General features: G+C 36.6%; 2 protein-coding genes across 2 annotated transcripts; both read left to right on the forward strand.

Moving 5' to 3' along the window:
- The first annotated feature begins 2,730 nt into the window (after positions 1 to 2,730).
- LOC125191640 (probable inactive DNA (cytosine-5)-methyltransferase DRM3) lies at positions 2,731 to 8,309 on the forward strand. Its single transcript, XM_048089037.1, has 12 exons — positions 2,731 to 2,834; positions 3,163 to 3,225; positions 3,834 to 3,953; positions 4,118 to 4,214; positions 4,426 to 4,472; positions 4,855 to 4,944; positions 5,302 to 5,400; positions 5,757 to 5,856; positions 6,203 to 6,312; positions 6,430 to 6,532; positions 6,658 to 6,728; positions 6,821 to 8,309. The coding sequence occupies exons 2-12, from the start codon at positions 3,223 to 3,225 to the stop codon at positions 8,168 to 8,170; spliced, it is 2,190 nt and encodes a 729-aa protein (XP_047944994.1). The 5' UTR covers positions 2,731 to 2,834; positions 3,163 to 3,222; the 3' UTR covers positions 8,171 to 8,309.
- Positions 8,310 to 9,328: 1,019 nt separating this feature from the next.
- On the forward strand, positions 9,329 to 10,546 carry LOC125192611 (1-Cys peroxiredoxin PER1). The gene is made up of 2 exons (XM_048090236.1): positions 9,329 to 9,506; positions 9,884 to 10,546. The coding sequence occupies exons 1-2, from the start codon at positions 9,389 to 9,391 to the stop codon at positions 10,426 to 10,428; spliced, it is 663 nt and encodes a 220-aa protein (XP_047946193.1). The 5' UTR covers positions 9,329 to 9,388; the 3' UTR covers positions 10,429 to 10,546.
- The last annotated feature ends 3,780 nt before the right edge of the window (positions 10,547 to 14,326 follow it).

The following is a 14,326-nucleotide window of genomic DNA, read 5'->3' on the forward strand; positions in this document are numbered from 1 at the left end:
TTTCCCGTTTAACTCCCTGTTTTTTGCCTATTGGTTTCCATCTTTACAGAAGTTATATCCAAGAGAAAAGAAAATAAAAAATTTACGTTTCATGCAATCTCTATCTCTCTCTGAATGACTTCATAGTTCATATTGTGCTGTAAGATTTGTTTCTTTAAATTGTACTGTATTGTTATTATTCCTTCAATCCTTATGTTTCTGATGAATCTGGTCAAGTAGTAGGAGTATTAAATATTTTAGGTAGAGAAGAAATGGTTACCCTATAGGTAAATACATATGTAAAAATTTGTGTTTTATGGAAATTTGATGTTATATAATGAGATGTTTTTTTCCATGAATTATGTCTCGATGGTCTGGTTACAACGCTTCTATATAATCCCTCCGTTTCTTGTTAAATGGTTGGTGAATGAAAGAGAGAATAAAACTTGTTAAATGGTTGGTGAATGAAAGAGAGAATAAAACAAAAGAGAAGTTACTTTTTGCAAAAAAAATAGAAATAATTTAATCATCTTAAAACTTATAAATAAAAAATAATTTAATTAACATAGAATGGAAGGAGTATATTACTCGAGTTTCATTGTTCCTTAATATACAGTTATCAGATGTACCATGTGCACATGAATAATACTCGGGAAAATGGTGTCGCAAAAAAAGGTGCCAAAACTTACACCTTCCACGAATTGGAATCGCCTCGTAACCGTACAAAACAGTTCAGTCAACTTTAAGCAGCCCTCTCACTGACACTGTCCATAAATGTTTATGTCCAATAGATTCCTCATTTATTTTTACACTATTTGGATTTGGATTATTAATATTTCATCCAAAGGAAAAGAAAAACAACTACAAAAACAAAAATCAAAAAAGAAAAATGGTTTCAGACTTTCAGTCCAGCATGGATTAAGTTTTTGGGCACGGTTATATACATAAATAAAGTGGCATTAGTATAAAAGTAGTATATATTTCGTAAAATTAATACTAACACAATTGCTATAAAAAATGAGTTATTTACCAACAGAAATGAGTTAATTTACGCCATTTTAGTTAAAATTTGAGTATTATACATTTTCGCTGGCACGGACGGACGGACATCCGCTGCGGATGCTCTAACTAACTCAACGAATTTGTCTAGTTCATTTTTTAGGAATAATAACCATTTAATTACCAAATGTAGTCAAAGTTAAAGTTCAAAAATCAAAATAAAGCATTTTATTAAAATTAGTTATATTTATTCTTTTATTTTTCTTATTTTTTCTGCTATTATATTACTCCCTCCGTCCCTCATTAAGAGTCACACTTTTCCATTTCGGTCCGTTCCCAATTAAGAGTCACACTTCATTTTTACCATAAATGGTAAGTAGGTCCCACATTCACTAACTCACTTCACTCACATTTTATTATAAAACCAATATAAAAAGGTGGGTCCCGCATTCCACTAACTTTTCAACCAACTTTTTTTTACATTTCTTAAAACCCATGCCCGGTCAAACTGTGACTCCTAATCAGGGACGAAGGGAGTATCATTTTTAGTATTAACAGATGCCCATTTATGCATAAATGAAAAATTGAGAAAAGCTGAAATTCACATTTAATATTACAATTCCAAACTTAGATTAATTTAAATAATTATTACTACCATTCATTTTTTTTATTAGGACGATTTTTTCTAAAGAGTGAATTACGCAAATGGTCCCTAAACTATGCGTTTCGCATGAAAACGCTACATGAACTTTTAAAATATTATGGGTAGTCTATGTATTAAGGTGTAATCACATTTATGGTACCTTTTCACTAATCATCATAATTTTGCACAAAAAATACCCCCTGGGCATGGAGGACATTTTTAGACTTTCATATCTAGGTACTGAATATGATAGTTTTTTTCTCTCTCTCTCTTGAGTATTATATGATATTTTCTTATAGTTTTAGTACCTGAAATGATATTTTTTTTCATTTCACTTTATGTCAGATCCTCTTTCTCTTTCTATTTATAGAATTTTTAGAAAATAAAAAATCAAAATAAAAAATACTATAAATTTTTTATATAAATTAATTATTAAAATTACATTATAATTATAATTTTAAAATAACTTATAGCTAAATTTAATTTTGATTGTGATTCAATTATTTTTAAATGTTAAAAATTAAAAAATTTGAACTTTAAATAATTTAATTTTTAATATTAAAAAAATATTTAAATCAAAATTAAAATTAAATTTAGTTATAAATTATTTTGATGATTTAATTTATAATTTTTTATTATTAATATATTTAATAATTATATATTATTTTTTATTTTTATTTTTTAATTTATAATAATTTAAGAGAAAGAGAGTATCTGACATAAAGCAATTGATAAAGTAAAGTGAAAAAACAGGAGTATCATTTTAGGTATTCATACTATAAGAAAATGTTATATGAATATACAAAAATGCCTTTTATGCATCAGAGGCATTTTGGGTGCAAAATTATGACGGATTATGAGAAAATATTATGAATATAATTACAACTTAATTTAGAGACTAACCATGATATTTTTAAAGTTTAGGTGTCTGTTTGTGTGTCCTCTTCTTCTTGAAAAGAGCACTTGGATCAGCTAATACTTTCCCTACTCCATCCCCTACTTCACTACTTATAAACATAATGTTTATGAAGGTTGGAATAGGGAATGGAGTAGGAAAAATATCAGGGATCCAATTGCTAAAAGAGGGTCAATAAATAAGTTCTATAATTCCCAGCTTTTCACTTTTTTCCAGTATTCCCAGAACTCATTACACAACTACGAAATTATATTTCCCCACCGCGGCGATTCCCCACGCGCCGATCTCTCTGCCGCCGTTAGTACTTTATGCTTCTCCCCGTTAATTGTGGTTCTTCCATTCATTTTCATTTTCACTTTTATTTTCATTTTCATTTGTATCTCTGATTTTATTTCTATTTCTACCTTTTTTTTTGTTTGCTGAGCAAATCAAGTCGAAAAAAGCAATGATTTTTCGTCATAGATGTACTACTTTTTAATGAGTTAATTTGCATGCACTCAAAATGCTGCTCAATTTGTTATTTTTTTCTTAAAATTTGCAGCTGGTAAAATGTGATTCTCAATTTGGATTTTGTTGATTGTTTTCTGGTTCCATGCTTACCGTGTAATGTCATTCTGAATTGCAGGTTTAGTGCGACAAGCAAGCTCGTCCTTTCAATTGATTGGGCGCGAGACTTATTTTTAAGATGGTGAGAGTGTAAATTATTTGAGCTTTATTTTGTTTCTTTGGTGTTCTGTATTGTTGGGTTGCAAACCCACTCAAATCGGAGAATGAGGGAAGTTATATATTAGGGTTGTCCAATTTCAATTAATTTGAGGCCTTTTGGGAGTGGCCCCAAAAGAAATCCGTGCAGACAATATCAAACTAATGTGCCATCGACGGTGCTAACAAGTGGCATCAGAGTAGAGGTGGTTTGAGTCGGGCTCTGAAAGACTCGGGTTAGCCCAGGCCCTAAATGACTCATGTTCGAGTTAGGCTTAGAGTCAGACCCGAAACGACTCGATATGTCGACTTAGAGTCAGACCCGAAACGACTCGATGTTTGGTTTGAGGGGAGGTTTGTTGGATTGAAAGATCATCCCATATCGTTGAATGGACAATTTTAGAAGTAATATATAAATGTTGTCCAACCCTAATTAGTTTGAAGCCTTTTGAGAGTAACATAAAAACAAATACGTGGGGCTTGGCCCAAAGCGGACAATATCAAACTAATGTGCATTTGATAGTTCTATGAATTGTCTGCCTTTAAAATTAAAATAAAAAATCCAAAATTTTGAAAAATTTCTTCTGATTGCAGTGTGATGTAGACCTAGTGGACATTTCAGATGACGAGGATTCCTTTTTACTGGAAAATGATGCTGGAGTTATACCCAAGGATGAGAATTTGGATTATGGTTTACCTTCAATGCCCAGGGAGGTAGGGTTCTTGTTAATGAAATATAGTGACTTCGTTAAGTATTGGAGGAAAATCAAGTATTGGTTAAGTTTAATGCCAAAAGAGTGAGCTTTGAGGCCACTTCTTTTGTAGCTTTACTTCTTTAATTATTGTATAATTCATTGTCTTCTTTGGCTGCACTGTAGGACTATGTGGCAAGCTCGTCTGGGACTAATTTAAGATCATCCTTCATTGGAATGGGGTTTGCACCAGCTCTTGTCGACAAAGCAATAAAGGAAAAGGGTTTGTAGCTTGCTCCTAGACAGTTTGAATTGATATTAATCTAAGCTTTGCTGTTTACCATAATTTTTGTCTTCAAGAACGTCTCCAAACTATTGTACTGGAAATTTCAACGAGATTGAGATTTTGAAGTAGTTATATCTTATGTAATTTACAGCACTGTTACTTTTCAATAGTAACATAGTAGGAAACTAATATCTCCCTTACTCTATAGGTGAAGAAAATTCTGAACTGATACTGGAAGCTCTTTTTGCATATTCGGTAAGCATTAATCCGTGCAAGATAAACGTAATAACTAATAACCTACCATCTTTTCATACATTTGGATTTTGGGTTAATATGACTCACAAGTTTGTTTTTCACCTTGTATGATAATGTAATTTTCCTTGGAATTTACACTTTAGCCCATTTAAAACTCAATCTTTTGACTTCTCACCTTTGCATTCTAGGATGTTAATAAGTTATGGGTGGCTGCTGTATTTCAATGAGTGACATCATTCTTTTTGCAGCTTATAATGCTTGAATCAGACAGTTTTTTTTTCAGTTGACTAGGATGCTGAATCGTGTCATGCATATCAACAGAATTTATCCTATTATGTTTTCTCTGCTTATGAAGTTATACTGTCCGTCCCTAATTGAACAGGCCCTTCCGAAACCAAAGAATGAAGTTTTTGATGATAGCTTTTCCGGGGGACAGAATGATAGTTTAGCTGCAAACGGTCATCCTGGAGAGGTATGCTTGTTCTCATTTGTCTCTATATGAATCCTTTCAATCATATCTACATTTAAATAGTTGACAATTCCAAGACATTTCAACTTGCAAAGTTGGATTTTTTGTACGGATATGCAGCTTTTTCTGATTCTTTATACCTGGAATCATACTAGATCTTTGTTCTTACCTCAGTCTTTCCTACTTTTTTTTTAATCAATTTTTTGTTATATATAGCCTGTAGCTACAGTAGCTTACATTTTCTCACTCCGTAACATTCATAATATGGATGTGTATTGAATAACTAAGCCCTTGAGTTTATGAATAACTTCTTTTGAAAGGTATAGTTGCTGTTTTCTGAAGTAGTTTGAAATATACCAGGATCTTCGCAAATTGGGTTCATCAGATTCTCTTGTTAGATTGTTTGGTGAAGACACGAAGGAGAATGCCTATGTTGGGACTGATATTCCTGTAAAAGTGGTAAATATCGATATTTTTTCTATTACTTGACATTTGTTTCATTTCGATGTCATAATTGTAAGTTGTAACATAAAGTGAATTTTCCTTTTTACCAACTGATGTAATAGGCATTGTTGCCTTGGTGTTGGATAGTTGCTTTTAACAGAATTCTATGTGATGTGTGCATGTTATATTTGTTGAAAATGTTTTCCTAGCTTTTTGGCTCTATGCCCCCATTGCTAATTAATTATATACTCCCTATTTACAATTACTTCCAAAGAATTAAATTTACTCTTTTTTCTTTCATTGAATAACTCAGATTTCCTCTTTGTTATACTCTGATAATTCTGATTTTGGTGCAATAACTGTTCTTTCAGGAATTTGATGTTGGCGATAGTGTCATTGAAGAGAAAACGACATCATTGCTAAAAATGAATTTCTCTTTGGATGAAGTTGGGTTTGCCATGCAAAGACTTGGTTCGTAGAACTTTCCCCATTCAAGCATTCTGTGTGAACCATGTGTCATTTTGTAAACCTATTTGTGCTGTCAGTGTTTCCCCAGGATTAGGAATTTGTAACATGAGAATGTGCTGTGCATGCTACTCTTAGAATGTCGAATATACTAGTAGTTGTTTTTAATCAGAATTTTTGTTGATCTAAGTTTTCCTTGGTCTCATTCCTGTGGTTTAAAATTATGGAGTACTATTCAGTTTACAGCCAAGTCTTCTTCATAAGAAGTTAGCTGTAAGTTTACCTCACAGTTAGCTAATAAAAGAGAACCTCACAGTGTCATCTAACTGGTTACTATGGTGTTGGATTGCAGGTAAAAATGCTGCTATTGGTAAACTAATGGACTTCATCTTTGCTGCTCGGATGGCTAGAAAGTATGAAAAAGATACAAATAATCCAATTCCTGGAGATGAGGAAACTGAGGTCTTAGCTTATGTATTTTTTATTATCTGCTAGATCTGGTGACTTCGGATGGCTGTCATGTATATCGTTTGCTATTTTGTAGAACTTCATGTCTTAAACTCGGCTGCAAATTTGCAGGATTGCAACAATGAGCTGTTATTTGGTATCATGGAGAAGTCACTCCAACTCCTTGAAATGGGTTTTACTGAAAATGATATTTCTGAAGCTTTTGATAGATGTGGTGAGATGCTTATGCAAATTGGCAAAACATTCATTCACTCGATTTTGTTAGAAAGAGTCGTCGTGAAAGCATGATAGGTTTCCTGAAAGTGATTTAATATCTTATGCCATGTTATCATATTTCAGGTTCGGAAGCACCCGTGACACTACTTGCTGAATCGATTGTTACAGGTGGTACTTGCCCATTACCCGATAAGGTCTATATCGTTACTAATACTAGCATTCTTCATTTATAGATCTCCTTGTTATGGAAGGATCATAATGTCTGTTTATTGATATTCGTTTGCAGTATAACCCAAGTGTCCAAAGGTCTTTGAAAAGAAAGATGGAAGAGTGCGACTCGATCTGCATTAAAACTGAAGAATGCAGTTCAGACACAGCGTCTCAAGTCAGGACTTCTGAATTGCTCGAGAAATTGAAAGGCAAGAAATTAAAAGGCAAGATGCCGGAAGTAGAGATAGACGATGAGCCAAACAATTTCAAGAAACCAAAAGAAGAATTCATGGAAGACTCGGGAAGTGCTGTTGACCGGATGTTGCTAGAAGCTGGTATTGGAAAAAGCGCTTCAGTCAACAATCTGGCACCTGTCCCACCGAGACGAGCTGGCCGTTTCCCTAGTTTTGTTGAAGATAGGAAGCCCCCCATATCCTCACTCAACCCTTGCCGGAGTCTTACTAGGGTGGTGGCTAAGCCCCCATATTTCCTTTATGGGAATGTCACGAGCCTGTCTCGCGACTCTTGGGGCAAGATAACGCAGTTCTTATACTCAGTTCAGCCGGAGTTTGTGGATTCTCAACTCTTCTCAGCATTGAACAGAAAGGAAGGCTATGTTCATAACCTCCCGACTGAAGATCGATTCCACATTATGCCTAGGGGACCGACTACTCTCGCCGAAGCCATCCCATATGCGAAAAAATGGTGGCCATCGTGGGATACTCGGAAGCAACTAAGCGAAATCAGCTGTGAATCGACTGGATTACCCTATCTATGTGAGAAACTGGGAAGAACGCTGTTCGATTGCAACGGCCCTCCTTCTGCAGACTTGCAAACGAAGATTCTCCAACAATGCCAGGCCAAGAATCTTGTTTGGGTAGGCAAGAACAGGCTATCTCCACTCGAACCGGAACATCTTGAGCAGATTATGGGGTATCCGCAGCATCACACCCGAATCGCTGGATATACCCCCGCGGAGAGGCTGCAGTCGCTCAAGCTCTCGTTCCAGACAGACACGTTGGGGTACCATCTCTCGGTGCTGAAGCGGATGTGTCCAGGCGGGGTGACAGTGCTGTCATTCTTCAGTGGCATCGGTGGAGCCGAGGTGGCACTGCACCGGCTGGGGATTCGCCTGAAGGGCGTAGTCTCGGTGGAGGCGTGCGAGACGAAGCGGAGGATGGTGAAGAAGTGGTGGGAGAATTCAGCTCAGAGTGGGGAGCTTATTCAGCTGGAGAGCATCGACAAGTTGTCAAGCAGAAAGTTTGAAGAAGTGATGAAGAATATGAAGGGATTTGATTTGGTTGTGTGCCAGAATCCATATTCAGGTGCAGATAGTGACAGCTTGAGTGGTATGGATTTCTCAATGTTTGCGGAATTTGTAAGGATTTTGCAGCGTGTGAGGTCGACAATGGATAGATATAGGTGAAGTTGTTTATGCTGATGAAATTGTATCTTCCAGACGACATTCTCAATTTGCAATTAATTTGACTCAGAAGAGCAAATGAATGGTAGTTTAAGAAACATGATTAAGGATTATTATTAGCATTATTATTTATCCTCTGTAACATGAATGGTATGCAAATGATTATATTTGAAGTCTACAAAAAATGTCTTGACAATTTTCTTCTTAAAATTGCAGTGTACTCTCTCCGTCCGTGAATATGAGTCTCGTTTTTCCATTTTAGCTCTGTAATAAAAGTTCCCATTCACTTTAACTATAAATAGAGTAATAGGATTCCATATTCCACCAGCTCATTTTACTCACATTTCATTTAAAATTAATATATATAAATGAGACTCATACACCATTAACTTTTTTTCATTCACTTTTCTAACCATTTTTAAAATTCATGCCATCAGGAAATGAAACCTACATACATCTTTTAGATCTATGAACTAAAAGAATATAGCTATAAATCTCTTGAAGAATTTTTTAGGTCTATCTTTTAGGTCTCTAAATTTAAAAGAATAATAATAATAATATAACTATAAATCTCTTGAAAATGCAAAATATCGTTTCAACTGGTTATGTATGAATAGAGTACACTTGGGCCCTAATTGTTTTCTTTTAGCCTTACTCTGGCTTTAGTACTTCTTTGTCCACAAATAAATTGTCTGACATTTTATTTTAAGCATCTATAAATAATTATCTCATATTTTATTTTTCGCTCATCTGCAAATAATCATGTTACTATCTTTGGTACATGAACCTTACATTTTACTAAATTATTCACATTACCTTAATTTTTTTCCACTTATTTACTTTTATATTTTAATACCTCAACTACGTTAATAAGATAATTAATCGCAAATAGAGGGAGTATTATCTTAGTACTGAAACAGTGAAAATTATATAATAGGAGCCCTGCAATCAAGGAGTGGATTTGAAAGCGAATTAAAATTGTTTGACCTTTTTATTTTGTGGATAAATAAAAGAAGGTTGCAATAATTATAATTATGGTTACGTAAGTGGAAATAGAACGTGGAGGCAAAATAGGCAGGTAATGCATGCAAACCTTCCACCTCAACTGCCACGTTCCCTTCATGCAATTACTTCTCACTATATATAAGTCTAATTTCACCATACACTACTATTACTAACCAAAAAAAGAAAAAATAAACTACATACATATACTATAAAAACATGCCTGGTCTTACCATCGGAGACACTCTCCCAAATCTTCAAGTGGAAACCACCCATGGCCCCATCAAACTCCATGACTATGTTGGCAACTCCTTCACCATCATCTTCTCTCATCCTGGTAAATTCATTCAATCCCTTTATTAATTCAATTGATTCTTGTAATTTAATTTGATTTAATTTAATAGTAAAAGTCAATTTTGGTCCAAACATATGACCAAATCCAAAATATTCATTTTTTTAAAAACATGCCCGTGATAAATGAAATTCTTGTGAAATTCTTGTTGGAGTGGTCCTTTTCTTATGGTTTCGTTAGTTTTATTCATTGACCGCTAGTTTTTTGACGAAATCCTTAAAAAAAAAGGACTACTTTAGCGACATTTTCATTTGTCATGAACCTGTTTTTCAAAAATTGAATATTTTGAACTAAATTTATATTTTATTATATATTTAGGACTAAATTGACCTTAATTTAATATAATTGAATTGAATTCCTAGGTGACTTCACTCCGGTTTGCACGACGGAGCTCGGAGCCATGGCGGCGTACTCAAATAAATTCTCTGAGCTCGGCGTGAAGCTTCTAGGGCTTTCGGCGGACGACGTGGAGTCGCACAACGCGTGGATCAAGGACATCGAGGCCTACTGCAACGGGTGCAAGGTGACGTACCCGATCGCTGCGGACCCGGACAGGAGGATCATCAAGGAGCTGAACATGGTGGACCCGGACGAGAAGGACTCGTCCGGGAACCAAGTGCCGTCGCGGGCGCTCCACATAGTGGGGCCCGACAAGCGGATAAAGCTGAGCTTCCTGTACCCGGCGAGCACGGGGAGGAACATGGAGGAGGTGGTGAGGGTGGTGGAGTCGCTGCAGAGGGCGGCCAAGCACAAGATAGCGACGCCGGCGAACTGGAAGAAGGGGGAGGCGGTGGTGATATCGCCGAGCGTGTCGAATGAGGAGGCCAATAAGATGTTCCCGCAGGGCTACAAGACCGCCGATCTCCCTTCCAACAAGGGCTACTTGAGGTTCACCAATGTCGACTGATCCTTTTATTTTGTACTACTAGTATTTTCTCCTGTTCTTTGAATGTATGTTTCTCAATCCATGTGGGTGTGTTTTTTGTAATTTTGTATCCTTCATATATATACATCCATATTATCGATGTGCTTGTCTTTAACAACCAACTTTTCCAAGCATCAAAGAAAATTGATCTTCCATTGTTTGTCTGCCACGTATCCAATTATCGTGAGGTTTTTCAAGAAGTGTATTCTCATGAACCCATTTTTTTCATGGACATAAGAAATGTGATATGGACTTGTATGAGTTGTATCCAAATTTAGATATTGTGGGACTTCTGTATTGAAGTGGGAAGTGGAGTTCCACTTTGTAGGCATTTTATACTTGCGTAATTAGAATTTGTGGTCATCTTGATACTCGTGGAATTTCACTTTTGAAGTTGTATAGTTCTTTTTGCTAGTGCAAGCATATTAGTAGTACTCCAATAGTTTTGTTTTGTTTCTAGGATTTTTCTGAAAGACACGTACGCATGGTCTTTTAGTGGAGTACTACTAGTGGTATAATATTTTTGTGAATCTAGAGGTAAATATTCAACTTTGAAGAAACTGAAGGACTTGGTTGTAGTTTGAGAGTAAATTGAGGGTCGTTTAGTAAATTTGAAATTGGAGGATGCTTGTAGCAACACCAAACATAATGTTAGTTGTTGCCTTGTCGTCGGTATTAATGATCATAAAAGCATTATATACTACATGAATTTTATAATTCGATCATTAATGCCAAGATTTTTCAATACCACTTTCAACTCATTGCGTATGATGACGCATTTGTTCTCCAAAGTTCAACTTGAATGTGGTGTGCGTGGAGTTTTAACTCAAAAAAGTTACTCTGACAATTCTAAAATGGTTGGGTTCGAACTCATCAGTATATATATTTTCAATTATGATGTATTGATATCGGATGAATATCAATTTGGGGTCCCACTAAGATTAAATATCTTTGATTCAGTTTGAAATTTAAATCCTACCAATTTTCTCCCTGGATGGAAATTGGAAAAGTTTCATTAATCTAATTTGCCAGCGGATATCGCATTACCTTTCTCTTTAATTTTTATCAATTCAGTGAATACATTTCGTTATTTGTACCATAACTTAGCTGCTTGTATTTTCTTGATTGCTGGTATCGATGGAAGATTGGAAGTACTATATTGTGTGTATCGATGGAAGATTGCAAGTACTATCTTGTGTATGTGTAGTAATGGACACCATTTATGACATGTTTGGTAGGGGTGATACTTCATCTAGGGATGAAATTTTATGAAAAAAATGAGATGAGTTGGAATTTTATAAACAAAAATGACATTTTTGTTCATAAAATTCCATCGCTAAATGAGTTATCACCCCTACCAAATATGTCATTAATTTACTGATTATGTTAATTCATTATTTTACCTTCTAACTAGATTGTTTGAAAAGATATACTACTACCACTTACATCGAAGGAAGTTGACAATATCAGATTTTCCGCATCATGTTCCATCAGAGGAGTCCACCATCTTACTCCATTATATACAGACATTACCCGTTTAAAATAGTACTATACTATTCTCACCATCGTCGAAAATAGTTTCATTTTGTCATTTTTACTCATAAAAAATAGTCTCATTTTAAAATTGGAAACTTCGGTTCATTCTTTACTCATTTTTTTCACTTCTCTTTCATACTTTACCCTATTTTTCTCTCTTACTTTTTTTCCTCTCTCTCATAGTAGTACTTTAAGTCTTTACTAATTTATTACTCCCCCCGTCTCACTTTAGGAGTTCCGGTTACTTTTGCACACCCGTTTTCTAAAAATCATAATAGTTAAAATGAAAAAATGGTAAAATAAGAGAGATAATAATATCGAAAAGAGTGGAGAAATGAAGAAGACTCTTAGCATTTATGGTATAATTATTCTCAACAAGAGAATAATGGTAAAGTGGAGATAATTCTCAACTATATTAGTATAATCATTGTTCTACTTGCTAAGATTCATCATATGAGGCCCATAATTTAAATGCTAAGAGCATCCGCAGCGGTGCTCAAACCGCTGCTCGTCCGTCCGTGCCGCTGAGCACTCGCCCGTCCGTCCGCCGATGGAGCTTGTCCGTCCGTGTCAGCGGCACGGCACTGCTCTTAGCTAAGAGCACGTCCGTGCCGCTGAGCACCATTACGTGGCAGCTTTTGATTGGCCAACGGCATAGCCATTGGCAATTTCGTTTTTTTATTTTTATTTTTTTAAAAAATTCGAAATTTATTTTAAAAAATGTTTTTAAATAAAAAAAATATTTTCCCACTTCCCAAAAAAATATATCCGTTTTCTACCCACTTTTAATTTATTTTTCAATTTTTTCCCCGAAAATTCACATTTTCATCTATAAATACCCCCACTCCAACACAACAAAAATCACATTCTCATCTATTATCTATACTATCATCATCATCTTTTTTCCTCATACTCTATCATCTAAATTCCCACCACACTACACAATGTCCGGCTCCGGCGATCACCCCTCCGGCAATCGCGGTTGGAACCACGATTGGTTCGACTCCGAGGCCGGATATAGTCCGAAAACCCAATTTACGGCCCCTCCTCAAACCCAAGGTTCGCAAGCTCCGGGTGGCTACCGTCCTTACCCGGTGCACGACCTAAACGCCCCCGGGTTCGGGTGGGCACCCGAACCCGGATCGGAGGGAGCAGCCAGCTCTACTCCTACTCCTACTTTCGTTCCTACTCCTCCTGCTCGTGGCACCCGCACCCGTACACTCCGGGTGAGATGATGGCGATGTTCAAAGCCTACTTGGCAGTCTCGAAGATCCGGACGTTGGCACGAACCAAACCGGGGAAACTTATTGGTGGCGCATCACTCGCCTCTACAATGAAACCCGGCCGGAGGGAACCATATATCGCAATGATAGTATGGTTCGCAATTGCATCTACAGATGCAACGAGGCAATCGGGAAGTTTCAGGGGATTTACCTCCAGGAAGAGCGGTCGGCGGGGAGCGGCACGAACGAGCTCGACATCATCAGTGCCGCCTTGGCGACCTACCAACGGGAGGAGTTCAAACCGTTCAAGTACCTCGATTGTTGGCGGAGGGGCGCCTACATCCGAAGTATAGGGGCGCATAGTAAAGCATCCTCCTCCAGCTCCTCCTGTGAAGCAAACGGCCGAGGTCGGTAGCTCTATCCTCCTCCGATGATGTGGCTACCCAGCTTGCCGGAACTAACTCGTAGCCTCGACGCTGGCCCGAGCGGTTCCCGCCGGCCGGTCGGAAGGAAGAAGGTGGCGACCACCTCCGCCGCCGCGCCCGACTCCATCCGCCGCCGCCCCGCTCCCTTTGTGCCTCCTCCACCCCCGAACAACTCGTTGTGGGCCATCTTGAGTCAACTCTATATGAACGATACGTCTCGGATGACTCCGGATCAACTTGCAACACATGAGCAAATGATCTAGGGTCTCAAGAGGCAATTGGGGATAGAGGACTAGTCTTCCACGTGTGTAATTTTTAATTTGTAGGATTTTAATTATGTATTTTTTATTTTCTAGGATTTTAATTATGTATTTTTATTTTTTAGTATTTTAATTATTTAATTTGTATTTTTTAGGATTTTAATTATGTAATTTTTATTTTATAATGTATTTTTATAATGTAGAAATGTTTTTAATAATTGGAGTATTTAAATTGAATAATAGAATGGTGGGACCCTTGAGCTTGTCCTTAGCTAAGAACACGGATGTGGGTGTTGTGTTCTTAGCTAAGGACAAGGAGTAAAAGTGGGTCCGGGCCCATCTCCGTGCTCTTAGCTAAGAGCACGGATGGGGATGCTCTAACCCCAACCCAAAGTTGCCCTAATAAATTCGGAGCAAAATTAAATAAAATAGTACT

The sequence above is a fragment of the Salvia hispanica genome, chromosome 6 (genome assembly GCF_023119035.1).
Source record: "Salvia hispanica cultivar TCC Black 2014 chromosome 6, UniMelb_Shisp_WGS_1.0, whole genome shotgun sequence".
NCBI lineage: Eukaryota > Viridiplantae > Streptophyta > Magnoliopsida > Lamiales > Lamiaceae > Salvia > Salvia hispanica.

Excerpts from the sequence above, each read along its gene's own strand:
- LOC125192611 (XM_048090236.1), top strand. The coding sequence starts at position 9,389 with ATGCCTGGTCTTACCATCGGAGACACTCTCCCAAATCTTCAAGTGGAA. Across the intron at positions 9,507-9,883 it reads CATCATCTTCTCTCATCCTG|GTGACTTCACTCCGGTTTGC; the intron begins GTAAATTCATTC and ends TTGAATTCCTAG.
- LOC125191640 (XM_048089037.1), top strand. Across the intron at positions 4,945-5,301 it reads CAAACGGTCATCCTGGAGAG|GATCTTCGCAAATTGGGTTC; the intron begins GTATGCTTGTTC and ends GAAATATACCAG. Across the intron at positions 5,401-5,756 it reads CTGATATTCCTGTAAAAGTG|GAATTTGATGTTGGCGATAG; the intron begins GTAAATATCGAT and ends CTGTTCTTTCAG.